The sequence below is a fragment of the Camellia sinensis genome, chromosome 11, assembly GCF_055761805.1.
Source record: "Camellia sinensis isolate YWXY chromosome 11, ASM5576180v1, whole genome shotgun sequence".
In the NCBI taxonomy this organism is placed as follows: domain Eukaryota; kingdom Viridiplantae; phylum Streptophyta; class Magnoliopsida; order Ericales; family Theaceae; genus Camellia; species Camellia sinensis.
The window spans coordinates 53,229,418-53,248,521 of record NC_138971.1 but is presented as its reverse complement, the minus strand read 5'-3'; the positions used below and the strand labels follow the sequence as shown (position 1 = coordinate 53,248,521).

Below are 19,104 nucleotides of genomic sequence, written 5' to 3'. Positions count from 1 at the left end.
GGCTTTACCACCGCAGTTGTCCAGGGTACATGACGTATTTCATGTTAGTATGCTTCTGAAGTATAAGCCGGATCCATCGCACGTGTTGGATTGGACTGACTTAGAGGTAGATGAGGATGCCTCATATGAGGAGAGACCGGTTCAAGTCTTGGATAGGCGGGATCAAGTCTTGCGAGGCAAGACTATTCCTTTGGTAAAAGTTTTGTGGAAGCATCACGGAGTGGAAGAAGCCACTTGGGAACGTGAGTTAGAGGTCCGTGAAAAATATCCAGACATGTTTGTTGATTTATAATCATGTATTGAAATTATATAATATGATGAACTTTAAGAACATTGAATGTGTCTTGAGTTGTAAAACATTGTGAATGTTTTGGTTCATGGAAATATATTTTGGAAACTTGCCTTAAAATGGAAGTTTAGTGTAACATTGCATATTGTAGAAATGGAAATATATCATGAGTATTGAATTTGATATAGAATTGTGTAATGTGGTATTGAAATTTGTAGAATTTCAGGGAATGCATATCTATAATGCATGTTGTGGGAAATGTTGTAAATTGCCTCTTGAAAAGAGATGAGATGACCGGTAATGGGTCGAGTTGTTGAATTTTGCTTGTAATAATGTTGGGAATTAAGAAAATCTTGTTTTTGAAAAACTTGTATTTAATTTTGGGGATGAAATTCTTTAAGGAGGGAAGGTTATAGCGATTTCGATTTTCCCTTTCTGTATTTATTGTATTCCAGACATTGGTTCCGTGGTGTTGGTGGTTGTATACCTTGTTGTCATCCTTTAATTCCACACGTTTGAGTTTTAGGATGTGTTGGGCATGTTTCGAACAGGTAGGTTGAGTTTTGGTCTTAAGTGTTGTTGCCCAGGTTTTTGGTGTTACGCTCGAGCGAGTCATTCTGCGCTCGAGCGGATTTTGGTTTTTGGTTGTTTGCTCGAGCAGACCTTCTTGTGCTCGAGCGGGGTTTACACCCTTCCAGTATTTCATGTTCCTGCAAAACTTCTGCATGTGTGTTTTCTACGCTCGAGCAGGTAGCGCTCGAGCGAGCCTTTTGGCGCTCGAGTAGGTAGTTCTTTTTCTGAAAAGTTCTGGGAGATGAAAATCTACGCTCGAGCGGACTGGTCTTTCGCGCTCGAGCGGGTGTGTTTTGTCTTTGTGTCTTGGCGCTCGAGCGGGCATTCTTGCGCTCGAACGGACCCAATTTTTTTGTTCTTGACGCTCAAGTGTCCTGTTCTCCGCTCGAGCGGGAGAGTCATATATCAGTTGACAGCTAGGCTATTTTAAATCACTTTTTACTTTCCATTCTCTCTCTTACTTTTCGAAAACAGCTATTGGAGAGCTTCTCTCTCTAAAAACTTACCTTCTCTCTAGGTATTGATCTAGTATAAGTGATCCTTCACCCTTTGGCCTTTATAAAAAGTGTGTTGATCGTCGAGGGCTTTGTTTTGATCCAAAAAGTTTGGAGTTTGGAGCACTTTGAGTTTGGTCTTCTTCTTCCTTTCAGCTCCGAATTTGAGGTAGGGATTCCTACTCACTTTTATGGGCTTTGACCTAGATTTTGAGCTTTTGTATAAATGGTTTTGGGTTTTGAAAGTTAGGGTTTCAAATGTGTAATTTTTAAAAGAGGGTTATGTTTATTTTGAACCATAAACATGTATTTGGATTTCAAAATGAGTATATTGATGTTGTTGGTAATATTTAGACCCTTGGGGTTAATATTGAGAGATGGAGGAGAAAGTCCTAAATTGTGCATAAATTAATTGGTGTAATTAATTTGGAAAAGTTATGGGTTTGTGAAATTGAGTTGAATATAATGAAATTGGCTCATTATGAGATGGGATAGTGGAGTTGGATTTATAAATCATTCACTTTTGAAAATGCGGATAATTTATCTGTTAGTGCTTTTATTATCTATTTAAAAATAATTATTTTGGGCTACCGGTGGAGGATAGTCTTGATTGTTGTAGACAATGCATGATGATTAGGCAAACTAAACCTGATCAATTGAATGTGTCATAGAATATGACGGTTGAAATAATACATTAATTTTATGTATTGATTGAATGTGTATATGATCTATGTTTATATACATTGTGTTGTGTGGGAGGAGATAGGAGATGTACTCCATGGTTTAAGGGAAGATAGGGGATGGACCTCTAAACCGGATAGTGTTTGGAAGAAGATAGGAGATGGACTCCGTAGATACAGCTCATATGCTTATATGTTGAAGTGTTGATACAACTCATATGCTTATATGTTGATATGTTGATACAGCTAGTATGCTTATCTATTGTGAAGTGGGAAATGTTTAATATGAGTTACTAACTCATCTGAATTGTTAGGTCAGGTTCTGAGCCATAGTTATGAATTGAGAATTGGATAAGAAATGGAAAATGGGATGAAATATAGACGCACTTGTCTAATGGAAATAGTTTATGAATTGATTTATGTGAGTCAAACAGTTATCAATTGCTAATGTCTTAGTTACTGCTCATACTATGTTTAGCATATCTCTACTGGACGTTGGCTTACCCTATATGGGACATCATTTTCAAGTACAAGTAGCATGCCACCTCCAAGGACATAGCTTGGGAGACTAGAGGCAGACGGACTGTGTTGTTATTTTGCTTTCTTTTGATGTATTACATGTAAATTCAAGCCAAGGGCTTAATATGTATTTGAGTTAGCACTCTTCTTTTGTAACCAAGTGTTGACTTGGAAAGCTGTAAGCCCATAGGGCATTTGCTTTTGTTGTTAACATGTAATACTTTTGTAAGAACTACTCTGATAAATAGGAAGATGTTTATTTCTCTTATATCTTTGCATGTCTAAAATAATGGGTTTTATGTATTATTTTGAGGGCGTTACAACTACCGAATGAAATTATTCACAAAGATGTTTGATTTCAACTCAATGTCATTTTCCCATTTACAAAAACTATATGTTATTATATTTTTTTACTAAATTGACTCTAAAATATATTACAAAAAGTACACAGTCATAAATGAAAAATAAGAAAAACTATATTAGCCTTAAAATCCTATTTTATGTACTTTTTTACTCAATTGGATGGAGTTACATGAGGATTCAAAAATGTCATATACCTCTCAGTAGAAATAACATTAAAATGTGCAAGTAATTCTTCATTAAATGGATTATCCATGTCAACTTCATGTTATGTAAGTTCGACACTAACTTGACACTTAATATTCATGTTACCAGGTTGTGTCATATTCATGCTTGTGCCAAAAATGATCAACCCTAACCCGCTAACTTCGTGTACTGTTCATGTTGAAGATTCCCACCCTTAAATACTAATATGTGAATGAAGCTGCCAAAAGGAAAATGGCAATAGCTAGGTCAGTATTGATAGAGTGGGTTGCCGTGGACATCGGCTGCAGAGCGTGGTGGTATGTTATGATCCCATATTGGTTAACAGCAAGCTTGGGCATGTGAACATAAAACTCTTAGGAACCCTCCCTTTGCAAGTCGATTTTCAAGGGTGAATTCTACCCTTCTACCCAAGTGGTTTGTATCACACAGGCATGGTAAATTTCTTTGGCCCCATTTGATGCAATGATGCATTTAGCTTGAAAGAGCTTTTGCTGTCCTTAAAGTGCTTCATGGTGATTTGGTTGTATCTTTGAAGAACTTTGAGTTTTATAGGTACATCACCAAAAAGCATTGTATGTTAAAGTAGTAATTGAGGTGCTTTGGCGAAAAAACAAGAAGTGATAGCTCAAGATGTAGCGACAAAATAATACTAAACTAGTATACATTGAGCTTTTCTCTGCTAAGACTCTTAATTGAAAACATATCATCAGAAAGCACGCACCACCAAACTAGGCCTTAACCAAATAACTTCTCCATGAATGAAGAACAACTATGGACATGTAAATGATAAGATAAGAAGGGTATTATTTATGTCTAAAATCAAATAGCTTGCAAATCTTATACTACAAGGAAAGTAAGACAAAAGGCAGATATTAACTGCCAAAAGGCTTAAACAGTGACCATGAGGACCATAATACATGAAAAATGTGTTACCTTTCACAAACGATGGATGAATAAGTAAACAAGACAGAAACAAAATTTCTGATGTTCCACATATCTTTAATGAACAAATCTATGTTTCTGTTACCTCCCTTGTGTTGTGTAAACATCTCACTGTGGAAAATAGTGTCATTCATGGTGAGGGTAGTAACAAAACAAGTAACTGAATCAAAGTGGTTCATTCACTCTAAATAAATAAGAAAGAAAAAAGATGAATTACCTCGATTTTTGCTCCTCTAAGTAAAGGCCAGTTTTTATTATTTTAGGTAATTGCACTACTTCTGAATAGGTGAGCAATTCCTCACTTATTACTCCCTTCACATATCCTTTCAAACGGTTCTGAAGCAGCTCTGGCCTGATAATGCATTTTAGCTGCTTACTTGTACTAAGTCGAATCATGGAACAGTTTTGCCTTAGAACTTTCCTCCTAGTATCTATTCTCCGCCTGCGAGCAGATGTCCCTGAACCAGTGACCTGCATCTTCTTGTGGGTATTTTCTCTTTTTCCATAAGTTATTACTGTCTCAGTTGAAAGATTCCATTGCTTTTCCAGCATTGACTTCTGTAACAAGAGAAGAGCCTCCACTGAAAATTCCGAATGAGATCTGTCCTCCTCCAAGTGGTTCAATCTTTGAAGCCACACCTCAACAATTAAAGGTTCAGAAGCAGTATTCACATGTTCTTTTTGAGCTTTTAAGGACCGTGTGTATTGGTTGGACAAAAAACTAGTGCTATTATTGGAGGACTTATTTGCTGTGATAACATTCTTTGTTGTAGCAGCCTGATGGTATGTTGATCTGTAATCGTAACCACATGACAGCTTTTCTGTGAGATCAGAATAATAGAAGGAACTAAATAGCCTATTTCCTGCACTGAGTCCAATAACAGCAGCAGAGGCCATCATATGGCTTCTTCTTGGTTAGCTGCAATACTATCACACGTATTTAGCAAATTTGCTGAATCAAAACCATCTCACAATACTTCAATTGCAAGGGAGACACCAAGCCACAAGGAAATGGTTGTGTAGATCACTTTCTTAGGTTTCTGAAAAGGACCAAAAATTAAAGAAATGAATGTACGAGTCGATTTTTGTTTTATAAAGTAGCAACACTAATTTTAAGCAAATTCCAAGAAAAGTGAGCTTTAAGTTAGTAAACAATAACAAAATTTAAAGCAGACAAAACAACCTTCAAGAATATCACCACCAGAGTATGGGACAAATTTGAAAGATATCAATATCAGCAATCAAGTGGGAGAAGAACGGGGGAAAATAAATGGTAGATGAGAGGCAAATATTTTATTTTCTTTGTTTGTTTATTTATCAATAAGTAAGAAGTAAAAGATTTAACATGAATATAAACATAGAAAGAAAAGACAAAAACCAATGGAAAGAATAACCACAATGACATTTCACTTGCATACTATATGACCTTAAGTTATGATGCGAAGCTTCAAACTTTTAAATCTGCTACTTCAAGTCATTACCACTTCTCGGTTACAATTGAATTTGGCAAATAAATGTGCTGAAGATTTGGATAAAGCTGCATGAATCATCACTATTGCAATATTAAACAGGAATATGATGAGTGCACAACACAAGTTGAGTAAAGTTTTTATGACCGGCCTGTTTCCATTCCAAATGCTCTACATAGTTATCAATCCTGGCCTACATTGACTGGCATGATCCAAAACCTACAGTTCAAGCAAGAAATGTACAAACAAGTTTGTGTTTAGTTCTGGTACATTCTCCTTCCTACACCAACATGTTCCATCTGTTTTGGGTTGTGTATGTTGCAACAAACATAGTAAATCAACATTTGTATTGCAAATCAAAATTCTAATTTTGTGAATCAAGAATAGAATTAGGAATCATAAGAATTAGTAAAAACTATAAAAAAAAATAATGTTAAACAATCATACATATGAAAGAATATAAAATAACTTGATTTTGGCACATGTTATACAATAATTCTTACACAAGGACATAATTACGTTGTTTAGTAGAAAAAGTAAAGCAAATTACTTTAATATTGAAAAGCTTTTGAATTTGAATAAGCAAGATGCCTATATTACCACAGTGAAAAAAAAAATCTAATGATTGTTTCTTTGTAGGGATTTTCTTTTCCTTTGCATCAAATGGCTGCTAATTTCAGTAATGAACGTGAAACTAAAATGAAGGTGTTAAGATTTTGTGTATTGGCAATTTTCATGGACAAAACATGTGGCACATATTCAAGAATGAATATCTTTAAAGACAATGCAAAGAGTGTTTGAAATTTAATCTCATGTATAGCTGCATGAGCATACTACATTAGTATAGGATACAAGCATTTTATGTCACAATTTGACCTAGGATGACCCGTACTTAGTCCTATGCACTTTGTAGTTGAAAACAATTTGAAATAGAGCTATTTAGGCAAGACCAGCATACCCGGCTCAAGGCTGTACAAGCAAGGTGCCGCTAGAGTTAGTTGAATTCTGTAATAAGGCAATAAGGTTGAATATAGAGAGAAACAGAAAAGAGAAAAGAAAGAACCCAAAGGTTTAATATGGTTTAGTCAATATTGGCCTACATCCACATACACAAAGCCCTATGGGCTACATCTTTCATTCACTCAACTTCATACTCTTCTTTATATGATGCACCATATGTATAGAGTGGGAGATATAATCAAATCCCTTCAATTAAGGAATTAAAATAAATCAGAGATACAAAAAATCATAATAAGTACAAATCTTGGGATCTCCATATATTATAATATCTTCCATATCTTATGATATTTTTGACAATATAATCTTATCTCCAACAGAATCAAGGACTCTAAGCCCACTTGAATGGAGCCTTCTTTTGATTTTCATAGAAAAATTCCAAAATCTTGCGCCCTAAGCCCTCCAATGTGTACTCAAGTGGACAAGTGGATTTCTAAATCACTACACGACATTAGTTGTTAAAAAAAAAGGAAAAAAATGTCTTTGTTTATGTCTAATACAAACAAAGATACCAAGAAACAATCCTAGGAAACCTAGTTTTTAGTTTATTTAGAGAAGAAGACTTCTTTTTCTTATGCATACAAATTGATTTGTGAAAAACTTCTGTTTGCTTTTTTTTTTGGTTTTTTTATTTTATATTATAAAAATCACATGCACTTTAGCTATTTGATTACTCTTAGAGTAGCGGTTATTCTTGTCTATTCACCCATTGCAATCAAAGTTTAGTCTATTAACCCATCTAGCCATCAATGTGTTTGCCTTTTCCTTTTGAAAAGGTATCAATGGATTGCTCCCCAGAAAATTATCTCTTGGACTTTGTTGGTCCATAATGCCGCTCCCAGTGACTGCTCTAAAAACAGGTCCACAGGTTATGATGTCGAATGCAGTAAAACATAAGCGAAGCCCTCTCTAACATCAATTGGTTTTAGGAGAGAGAAGGTGGAACTTGATTCGACAGACTTGAAGCTTATAATGCCTTTAACATCAGTATATATATATATATATATATATATTTATTTTTTAAATTAATGAAGATGCCAATTCCAACAAATTACCAGAATCGAGTATGTGTGTGATTATAATTGGCATACCATTACTTGAATACAATTCGATGATAAGTTTGAGAGCAACATCGTCTTAAATACCACTAAGGGACCATCCTAGTTGGTAAGGGAGTTTGCTTCTCTCCTCACTGACCAGGGTTACTCATGTAGTGCAAGTCCGACAGTTTAGGTGGATCGGTTAGCTTCCTCCATTTGGCTTGTAAGGGTAGATCCTAAGATCCTGCCTTGGGGTGTTCTGGGCATTAAAAAAAAATCATCTTAAATTATACTAATACCAAAATAATAATAATAATAATAATCTAACCCAGAAAGAACTCAATTGTAGATAGACCAAATCGTGAGCACATTATTTTTTTAAAAAAAATCAAAATACTCGATGAGAAGCAATTATTAGTTGAATTGAGAAACGAAAGCAAATGGAATCACGGAGCATACAAAGAAGCAAACTCTATTTAACTAAACCGAACCAGAGAACTGAAATGTAATGTATATATAAATATAGAGAGAGACAAGCATTAATAAATATGAATTTGGAAAAATAGCATATATATATATATATATATGTAGAGAGAGAGAAAGAGGGAGGGGGAGGGTTATTTACACACCACATTTAGGTTAGGTTTGGCATCTCCTCAAAAAGACAAAAAGTTAAAAAGTCATTATCCTATTTAAGTTACATCATCTTATTTAAGTTACATTACCTCTCTACCACATCATTGCAAACCCAACCCAAATTTCATAAAAACTCAAAAAAGTTCACTTATTTAGAACATCCCAAACAAGGCACACCATTAATTGGTTATTTTTTTTTACAATAATGACCTTAGATAAAATGACCAAAATAACCACAAAACAATATCAATACACCTCTCACACACCACCACTCTCCGCCGCCTGATTTTACCTTCGGCCACTGTCACCGAAACCCAGCCACCATCGCAACCCCACAACCTCCCTACCTCACTGGCGATCCCTTTCCCCTTTGCAAACCCTTTTCCCTCTCCCCATTAACAAACAACCCAGTCTCTCACTTCGGCCATGGCTCGTTTTTCTCCATCGCAGAGAGAGAGAGAGAGAGAATCCTAGGGTTTTCAGATGACTTGCTTATAACAGGGAGCAATGAGGATCTTATAAAGGAATTTAAAGCAGAGATGCTTAAGGTGTTTGAGATGACAGATTTGGGCATGATGTCCTATTTTCTGGGAATGGAAGTAAAGCAAAGGCAACATGAAGTCTTTATCTGCCAACAAAAGTATGCAAAGGAGATCCTAAAAAAATTTCACATGGAAGATTGCAAAGCTACATCAACTCCTATGAATCAAAAAGAGAAATTCAGCAAGGATGATGGAGTTGACAAGGTTGATGAAGGTTTGTACAGGAGTTTGATTGGTTGCTTAATGTATCTTACAGCAACCCGACCTGACATAATGCATGCTGTGAGTTTGCTTTCGAGGTTTATGCACTGTGCAAGTGAGGTGCACTTTCAAGCTGCAAAGAGGATTTTGAGGTATATCAAAGGCACTATCAATTATGGCATAAAGTTCACTCATTGTTCAGATTTTAAGTTCCATGGCTTCTCTGACAGTGATTGGGGAGGTTCTATTGATGATATGAGAAGTACAACTGGTTTTTGCTTTAGTTTTGGATCAGGCATGTTCTCCTGGTGTTCAAGGAAACAAGAGATTATTGCACAAAGTACTGCTGAAGCTGAATATGTGGCTGCTACAGCCGCCATAAACCAAGCTCTGTGGTTTAGGAAATTGTTAACAGATCTGCATATGGAACAGGAGGAGTCCACACAAATTTTTGTTGATAACCAAGCTGCTATATCTATATCTAATAATCCAGTTTTTCATGGGAAAACAAAGCATTTTAAGATTAAACTTTACTTTCTCAGGGAAGTACAGAAAGAAGGAGAAGTACTGTTGCTCCATTGCAAAACAGAAAATCAGGTTGCTGATATCCTAACAAAAGCACTTTCTAAAGCAAGGTTTGAATTCCTACGAGAAAAATTGGGAATGAGCAGCAGTTGATCCAAGGAGGAGTGTTGAGAAGATGACTCAGCTGCTGATGTGTCATGTTGAGTAGGCTTCTAAGATATTCAAAGATTGCTGAAATAAAGTTGCTGGAGTATTTTTGAATAAGTCAAAACGTTTGAAAGCTTCAAAGTAGTTGTTACTAGAAAATAGGAAACTATAAGATAAGCTCATCTATTCATGGGCTTGTGATGCTATTTCTTTGCAAGTTGTTATGCATTTCTGTTATATTTTTCATGTATATAAAGCACTTTCTAGTCAATAAAATATTTAGGTCATTTTGGCAGCTCATTTTAGTTCTTATATGTTCTTATTTTGTCACTGTTCTTGAAAAATAACAACATATAGATCTAGGGCTTGTAGGAGTTCGATCATGCAAACCAAATTCAAAACTTTGATCTAGGATTTCAAGCTCTGATTCGAAGCTTTGCCGCTGCAGTTGTCTTCGGCGAGAAGCTCCTCTCCGATGGGTTGGGGAAGATCTCTGTAGAAAGAGGGTTGTGGTGGTGAGGGTAGGTTTGGTAGTTTTTAGAGAGAGAAGAGGAAGTAGAATATGAGATGGGATGGGATGAGAGGTTGTGGCGGCGATGGTAGGGAGGTGGTTGAACTGGTGGTGGAGGGAAGAATGGGGTGAAAAAGGGTTTGGGAGTGTGGTTGGAAGTGGTAAGGCAGGAAAAGTGATGGATGGAGGAGTGAGGAAGAGATTCACTGGAGAATGAGGGAGAGACAACGGCCTGAGGTGAGTGGCGATGGCTAGGGTTAGGATTGGTGGGGCGGTTGAAGAAGATGAGGATATTTTAGGTATATTTGAAAATGGATGATGTGTATTGAGCAAAAATAATAAAATTAAAATTGTGTTTAGTATGCATTAAGTAAGGAATGCTACTATTAGCACCTGCCAAAATTCTTTGGACCCTCCATTTTATAATTTTTTTATTATTACAATTATACCCTAAAGTAAAATTACATTAAAAGACATTATTAAATGGAACACCCACCTATCAAATAAGAACCAATTTTTTTATAATATTGGACACCCACCGACACCCCCATCGACACCCCTACCTCCAACTCCAACTCTAACTATACGTATTCCATGTCTGTAAACCCTAAACCTATTGCTTTTCATAACCAACCAACTAAACCCTAGATCTATTATTTTTCATAATCATCTTAAATCCTGAATGTGTCAAATTTATCACCATTATCAACCCTATTGAACTTGAAAGTTTTACTTCAAGTATAACGTATACTTCATCACTTATTTCATTGTGTAGAGCAATGGAGGACGAGGACAACAATTCTAGAGAGATCGGCGTTCCATTGGTAAGTTTATCTGTCTTATATTAACATTCTCGGTTGTTTTTAGTCGTTTTCAGTTGTTCTTGTTTTGTTTTGAGCTGTTTGGTACTGGTTTGCCGACTGTTAGGATTATGCTCGGTAATACAGTACTGAACATAATCCTTTCATTCAATACATAGGTTCCGAACATTAATACATATAGTCAGTACTGTTAAACCGAATATCATCTTTATTTTCGGCACTGTTGAACTGAACAAAACCATTAGTTTCGGGACTGTTGAAATGAACATCATTTTTTCAATTTTGAAATTACATTCACACGTGTTTTCAGGGTGATGCTTTGACTAGAGGCAGTAAGGTTGATTCAGAACTTGTAATGGATTATAGTAATGAATTTATTACTTATGAGGTGAGTCTTTGATTGTTTTACAAATAATGTACCTTTTTTATGTGCAATAATTGGTTAGTTTAATTTATTTATTTCAGATATTCAAGAGTCGAAATGAGTTAATTCGATGGGCACGTCAAGTTGGAAGAAGAAATGGATTCGTTATTGTTGTGCAGAAATCAGATGGGGGTGATATTCGTGGTAGGAAGCCAAGACTTAGCTTAGCTTGCAAGATGAGTGGATCTTATAGCGACACTCGAAAAAACAGCAAGCCTAAGACAAAAAAAGCAAGACTGACTGGTACAAAAAAATGTGAATGTCCTTTTTATTGAAGGGCAAAAAATTAGCCACAAATGATGACTGGATCTTGATAGTTATTTGTGGTGTGCATAATCATTCTGCTGCAGAATATCTTGAGGGTCATTCTTATGCTGGAAGGTTGTCACATGAGGAAACCTCTTTGTTGGTAGACATGTCGAAGAGTATGGTACGACTGAGTGAGATATTGGTTACATTGAAACAACGTGATGATGCAAATGCTTCCACAATGAAGACAATTTACAATGCACATCATAGGTATAAAGTTGCTGAAAAAGCTGGGAGATCTCAAATGCAACAACTATTAGGTCAGTTAGCGATGAACAAGTACATTGAGTGGCATAGAAGCTGTGCAGATACTGAGACAGTGACGGATTTATTCTTGCACATCCTGCTAGTTTGAATTTGTTACGTGCATTTCCAAAAGTATTGTTGATGGATTGTACTTATAAGACCAATTGATATCGGTTGCCCATTCTGGAGATTGTAGGTGTGACATCGACAGACATGACCTTTTCAGTTGCATTTGCATACCTCCAATATGAGAAAGAGGATAACTACACATGGGCACTTGGTATTTTGCGTAGTGTCATGGATGAAAATACTCTTCCTTCTATTATTGTCACAGATAGAGAATTGGCCCTTATGAATGCCATATGTATGGTGTTTCCTGCAATTAAGAATTTGTTGTGTAGATGGCATATTGGAAAAAATGTGCTTGCTAATTGCAAAAAAGATGTTTGAGACAGAAGATAAATGAGAAATGTTTATAATGAGTTGGAATATGTTGGTTATGTCATCGTCTGAAGAAGTATACATGCAATGACTATCTTTGTTATATAGTGAGTTCAATACTTATCAAGATGCACTTCATTATGTTACCTCATCTTGGTTGGATACATACAAGTCGAAATTTGTGGCAGCTTGGACTGACACATTTATGCACTTTGGAAATTCTACAACAAATAGGTATATTCGAACATTTAAATTTATTAGTTTTTTGGTTTTTTAATTATTTTTATAACATTTTATTTTCATATATAGAGTTAAGAGTTCACATGCAAAACTTAAAAGACATCTTGGATCAAGTCAAGGAAATTTTGAGTCGAATTGGACAAGGATACACAATTTACTTGATTTGCAACATAGTGAAATAAAATCATCATTTGAGAAAAGTAAGATAGTTGTGCAACATGATTTCAAACCTGTGCAGTTTAAGGAGCTTCGTGGTAATGTCTCAATTACTGCATTAGAGATCATATTGGCAAAGTCTAAATGAGCATCTTCTGTTGGTATTGATATTGTTGCATGTGGATGTGTCGTTCGACGTACTCATGGTTTGCCATGTGCACATGAGATAGGAAATTACATGAGGGAAAATCGGTCAATTCCCCTCACTTCGATTTATTCATATTGGACTAAGCTTGATATGTTAAGTATCCCACACACTGTAAGTGAAGAGTGGACTTGTACACCTGAGTTAGAATTGTTTCCTAAACGATTCGAGGAGGTGGATCCAGATGTGAAGAGGTTTTTGTTACAGAAATTGAGAGAGTTAGCCAAACCTAATTGTACATTTTTTATTGAGCCGGAAGTGAAGTCTAATCCACGGGGTCAGCCAAAATTGAAGATTGAGACCTCCACTCGTCGCGAGCCATCTGCGTTTGAAATAGTTGTTTCAGCACAAGATAGTTATTCACCCAGAGTCATTGCCAAGGTGAGTGTAACAACAAAAAAAGTGAAAACAAAGAAGATAGAAAAGGTACATGGTTTACTAGTCAAGTATATAATTGTGTCATGTTGTCTACTTTATTGTCTAACATTGGCATTGGCATGTGATAGATTCACCAGCTTTGATCATTGAATCCAAATTGCTTTTTAGAGGCATTTCCTTCTGAATTGAGACGATATATTAAATACAGTAAGGATGTTGCAGCAGATGGCAATTGTAGGTTCCGAGCTATTGTTGGTTTGATGGGTTTTGGAGAAGAAGGATGGTTACAAGTGAGAAAAGATTTACTTAAAGAGTTGCATGCGCATAGTGACCACTATAGGAAATTATTTGGATCACAACGGAGAATCGATGACCTTACTAACATCTTGGCATATTTTGAACCAAACCCTGGGTTGGACCAGTGGATGACGATGCCTGACATGAGTCATCTTATATCGTCTTTCTACCAAGTCGTTTTGGTCCACTTGTCTATGCAACAATGTTTGACATTCCTCCCTCTTAGGTCAATACCGACGTCTGTTGCCTCTCACAAGGAGATATGTATTGGCTTTGTCAACAACAATCATTTTGTTCAAGTATTAGTTTCTAATTTTTTTGTACATTCTTGTACATTATAACGACAAATTTCTTAATAATGACAACATTTTTGTACATTCTAATTTTTTTTTTTTTTGTAACTCATTTTGGAGCTTGGTCATCCTATCCCACCCATAGCAACTAACTGGTGGAGGTACCATGATCTTTGTGCAGTAGGCTGGAAGGTTGCATATAGTTCCAGAGTACAACATTTCAAATCACTCATCAATCTAGACGTAGCCACAATCGAAACAATAGACCTGGATAAGGACTAGTGTCATACGAGTGAGTTAGGAAATAGAATTAGAATAGATTTAAGTTATGTAATTTTCTTTGTTAAACTAGCTTAGAATGGAAAAGAGTGAATTGGAATGGATTTAAGTTTATGTATTTTGAATGGATTTAATTCACGTTATTTTCTTTGTTCTAATGAATTGGAATGGTAAACAGTGAATTGAAATGAATGTTATTTTCTGTGTTGTACTGAATTGAAGTTGATGAAAAAAGTGAATTGGAATGGATTCAAGTTACACCGTGGTGAACAAATTTTGTTCGGACATACAGTGTTGACGGATCACTATTGTTCGACAAAATAGTTCTGAAGAAAAATATATTTGTTCAGCTATACAGTGCTGAACGAATTGTTTTTTATTCGATTCCGCATTGTTGAAATGAGTAGGCCAGCAATTGTGATTGGGCCAGCAAGCATTTATGTTCGGCATTACAGTACTAAAAAAATTATATATGTTCGGCATTACAGTGCTAAACAAAGACTACCTGTTTGGCATTACAGTGCTGAGTGAGTCATTTTGATTCGATTTTACAGTGCTGAACGAGGAGAATTTGTTCGACTAGTCAGTGATGAACATAAAATTCATGTTTATTCATTAGTCTAGATTTGTTTATTCAACGATGACCATAAAGCAATAAACAAACCAATATTTCAAACAAACAAACTATCAAACCAATTCAAACTATCAAACTAATTCCAAACCATCAAACCAATTCAAACCATCAAACCAATTCCAAACCATCAAAATAATTCATTGAGTGCCCAAAAAAGGTATAGTAACGTCATATACAAGCCTAGCTCATACTTGTGTCATATACAAACCACCATCAAAATGTATGCCAAAAAATTTTCTCAGACAAACTAACATATACTAAAGTGTCATCTGACCTTTGTTATACTTGTGTCTAACACCATCAAAAAGTCTAACAAATGTTTGAGACTAAGATTTCAAAATACACATTTAAAACATTTGAACCCAACAACTACTAAAGTCTAAGACGTTGCTCCACGATTCCTGCGACGAGTGTACACCAAGTTCTCTGATGGTGTATGTTCTTCAGTGGATTGTTGGCCCTCCAAGACTTGTGTTATCTTCTTCATAGCATTGCATAACATATCTCAGGTTGGAGCTGCTTCATTGTATCCGATTTCGAGCATTGAACATGAAATGCTCAAGGCACTATCAATGCGCTGCAAACAATAAAATAAAACTTAACGATTGCCTTAAACAAAATATATACAAAAATGAAAATGGTAAAAGTTGACATACGAACTGAAGTTGACGATAATCAGCTGATGCCTCAAAGCATGGATTATACTTAGAACGATGTGTCGGGTTTTGAACTTGTACGTGTGAAATGGAAGTAAACCAGTCCAAGTAACCTGGCATACAACCCCATGGATGCAAGACTGGAACACTACGCATTGTCTCAGACAACAAGTGATTTTCCCAACTCTCCCAAATCGCATCCAAGTATTTATAGGCAATGTTGTACTATTTTGCAGTGGATCCTCTAGAGGCTCGAACCTGAGCAAGCGGAGGTGAGGGAATAATTTGCATCCTACCAAATTGTCTTAGTACCCTATCTGGATGGTATGGTTCAACAATGTGCATCCATTTTAAGCATCCATTATAGTAAGCAACATCAGAAAAGGATGCTTAATATGCTTATCATGGTATGGATCCCAAATAACCTACAATAGTAAAAATTTTATATGTAAGTTATGAATTAGATTGAATAACAGCAAGTAATATGTACATACATTGACATAAGATTGAGACTTACGTCATGGGCCTCTAATCTGTCGAGGTCCTCTCGCAACCTTTGTAAAATAGACGTTGACGAACCAGATTAGGTACGAGAAATCCAATGAACGACACAAGGTTGATCTTCTTTATAGTCCAAATTGGGGTGGGGTCTAGCACCAACAAAATGCTTGTAAATCCAAGCTTCTAGCAATGTCATGTATCCCGCCATCTGTTTTATAGCATACCTTGTGGCAGTGCCCAATTGTCGTATAAAAAAGCCAATGCGGCTACACCCCAAGCATAAGAAGCAACCGATTGTAAATCCATAAGAAAAGACAAATACACTACCGAAACACGTATGCCTGTCTTGTCTGCAAATAAGGTACAACCTAACAAATATAACAAACATGCCCTAGCTGTACACTCAATGATATTATCATTGTCTGCATCAGACACTGACCCAAACCGTTGTCTCAACCATTCTACCTTGATAGACTGGCCCCGTGCTACCTTCGATGCTACATTTGCCTCATCTATTGTTACTTCCAAAGCCTCAACTAACAGATTTGCAGCGTCCACATTTAATAAATTCTTGCAAGAGACTGGTTTACCAATCACTAGAATCCCTAAAATTACACTAACATCATCTAAGGTTGGTGACATCTTACCAAATGGTAGATGAAACGTGTTTGTCTCTGGCTGCCATCTTTCTACAAAGGCCGAAACTATAACTTTATTTACAAATTTATATGAGCAACTCACTAAAGAAATCAACCCCGAATCCATAATTAAACCATGAAATTTGGACTGTTTATTCTCTTCCAAGTTGAATGACCATTCACTAACTTTAAAACCATGATTTAGGCATTTACGTATTCCACGTTCCTGCAACATAGAATAAAAAAAAGAAAAAAAAAAGAATTAGTAAAGTTGAAACAAAATTTAAAACATTAAATTAATGTAAGACTATGATTTACATCATTATACCAAATTTTGGCTGTTACGTGACAATGAAAACTCTTCAAAATTGAAGGGTCATATGGCCCTCCAGGAAAAGGTCTAGTAAGATCTTCATTAACTTTTTCAGTTGTATCTGCTGGTTGGTCTTCATAGTCACCCATGTCTGTTGGTTCATAACCCATATCTATTGGTTCATCACCCAAATCATCACCCATGTCACTCACATTCAATTGATTGCCCCCATCGTTTTCAACCTCAACCGTGTTTGTTAGAGCAGCACCTATGTCATTCATGTCATGTTCATTAACTCCACTACCTTGATCCTTAGTCTTACGAGTGCGTCGAGTCTTTTAGCCACTTTTTGAGAAAGTACAACATTATGTCTCCTAGACGCTGTTGGGCGATCTCGAGCAGTTTCCACCCACCAAGTACAATTAGATGTTAGTCAATGACAATGTAAGTAAATATATCAAATGTCAATTACCCTTAATAATATAGTTAGTCCTTCCTATGTATCGAAATTGCATGTCATCTAGGGACATTATATATATAACTTATAAGCCATTGAAGCCTATTTTAAATAGGTGTGTCGTGACCAATTCAAATAGGAAATAACAAACTAAGATAGTTTCTTACCAAACACAAAATGAATAAACGATAAAAAGAAACTACTAAAAATAAGATATTTGAGTTGGACCAAAATTTGAGAATTGTAATGCATTAGAAGCATGCCAAGAGCAAGGCCATCAAAAAAAAAAATCCTAAATAAAATTATAGACAAAAACAAAACTTTCCAAAAATATGCAAAAATTTGAGAGCCTAAACAATGGAATTTGGTATTAAAAACAAAAAAGGCTTAGTACATAGCAAAAGCCGCGCGTTTTGCTTCTTAGGACATTTCGGATTGATTATAAATACTTCAAGAAAATTCAACATTGGCCCAAAGCCTATAGTTGCAATATAATCACATGCATCTCCAAGTTGATATAATGTGTTAAAATTAGCACTGTTTTCAAACAGCCCACCTACCTCTTGTTAGGTTTATGATGTGTATTGTGCTAATTAGAGTTAGTTTATGTGGAAGACAACTAGTACAAGTGTTGTGTGATAATATGGCCATAACTTGATGTATGAACATACATGGAAAAGAAGCTAAAAATGTAAATTAAATAATCTGGCTAGTTGTTGCCCTGTTTGCCTCCTCTTTCCCCCCCTCCCCTTTTTTTTTGTGCAGAAAATTCAGATATAAGTTTTATACTATATGTGCAATACAGACATAAAAGGGACAAAACCAATGGCAATGACAATGCCTTACAGTAACAGAAAAGGGACAATTTTATACTATATGTGCAGTACAGACATAAAAACCTTACACTTAAAAAAGCAACTGGTCCCAACACTCCAAGACAAAGGATCAGCCAAACAAATTTTGTTTTCTTTATGCACAAAAAAAACACAATCAAAATACCTAACACTCCAAGACAAAGGATCAGCCAAACATATTTTCTACAAGACAAAGGGTTCTAATATATATATATATATATATATTTTAAATTTTATTTCTAGTTGGTATGTAAACTTCTATTACATTATAATATTCAAGCCATCCATTAGATTATAATATTCAAACCTCTATTCTAAAAAAAAAATTGAATTTTATGTGGAATCAGGCCATCCATTACATTATAATATTCTCTCACAATTGGGGTTTTGTGTGGTTGTGGTTTTAGTTGGTAAAGGGTTTTTTGTTTGTGTGGTTATGATTAATTGAAGAGAAAAGAGAAGTAAATTATACCTTTGATGGTAGATGAAAAAGTTTACAGCACTTGTAAGAAAAAGAAGTAAATCGTACCTTTGTGTGGTTATGATTCAAAAGTGTTGAATTTTCAAAAAATTGCAGCAGCACTTGATTCTAAAGTGTTGAAGCACTTGCAAGGAAAAAAAAAAAAAAAAAAAAGAGGGTAAAGTAATGTCCCAAGCACTTCAGCAGCAAAATGGATTTAATCGGTGTGAAGAAGATGAATACAATAGACCGACGGTCAGGAAAGGAGAGATATGAAAAATTAAGTAGGTGTGTGTTTGATTGTGAAAATATTATAATTATAAATAGATTTAATAATAAGTAAATTGTCA

General features: G+C 35.6%; 1 protein-coding gene and 2 pseudogenes across 1 annotated transcript; 2 read left to right on the top strand and 1 right to left on the bottom strand.

The window, feature by feature from the left end:
• Window positions 1-4,277: 4,277 nt before the first annotated feature.
• Window positions 4,278-4,961, bottom strand: LOC114311799 (RNA polymerase sigma factor sigA pseudogene; annotated as a pseudogene).
• Window positions 4,962-8,897: 3,936 nt separating this feature from the next.
• Window positions 8,898-9,647, top strand: LOC145802334 (secreted RxLR effector protein 161 pseudogene; annotated as a pseudogene).
• Window positions 9,648-10,931: 1,284 nt separating this feature from the next.
• LOC145802333 (uncharacterized) lies at window positions 10,932-12,061 on the top strand. The gene is made up of 4 exons (XM_082895029.1): window positions 10,932-10,976; window positions 11,284-11,361; window positions 11,439-11,640; window positions 11,748-12,061. Exons 1-4 carry the CDS (start codon window positions 10,932-10,934, stop codon window positions 12,059-12,061), a joined length of 639 nt encoding a protein of 212 aa, XP_082751155.1.
• Window positions 12,062-19,104: the final 7,043 nt, after the last annotated feature.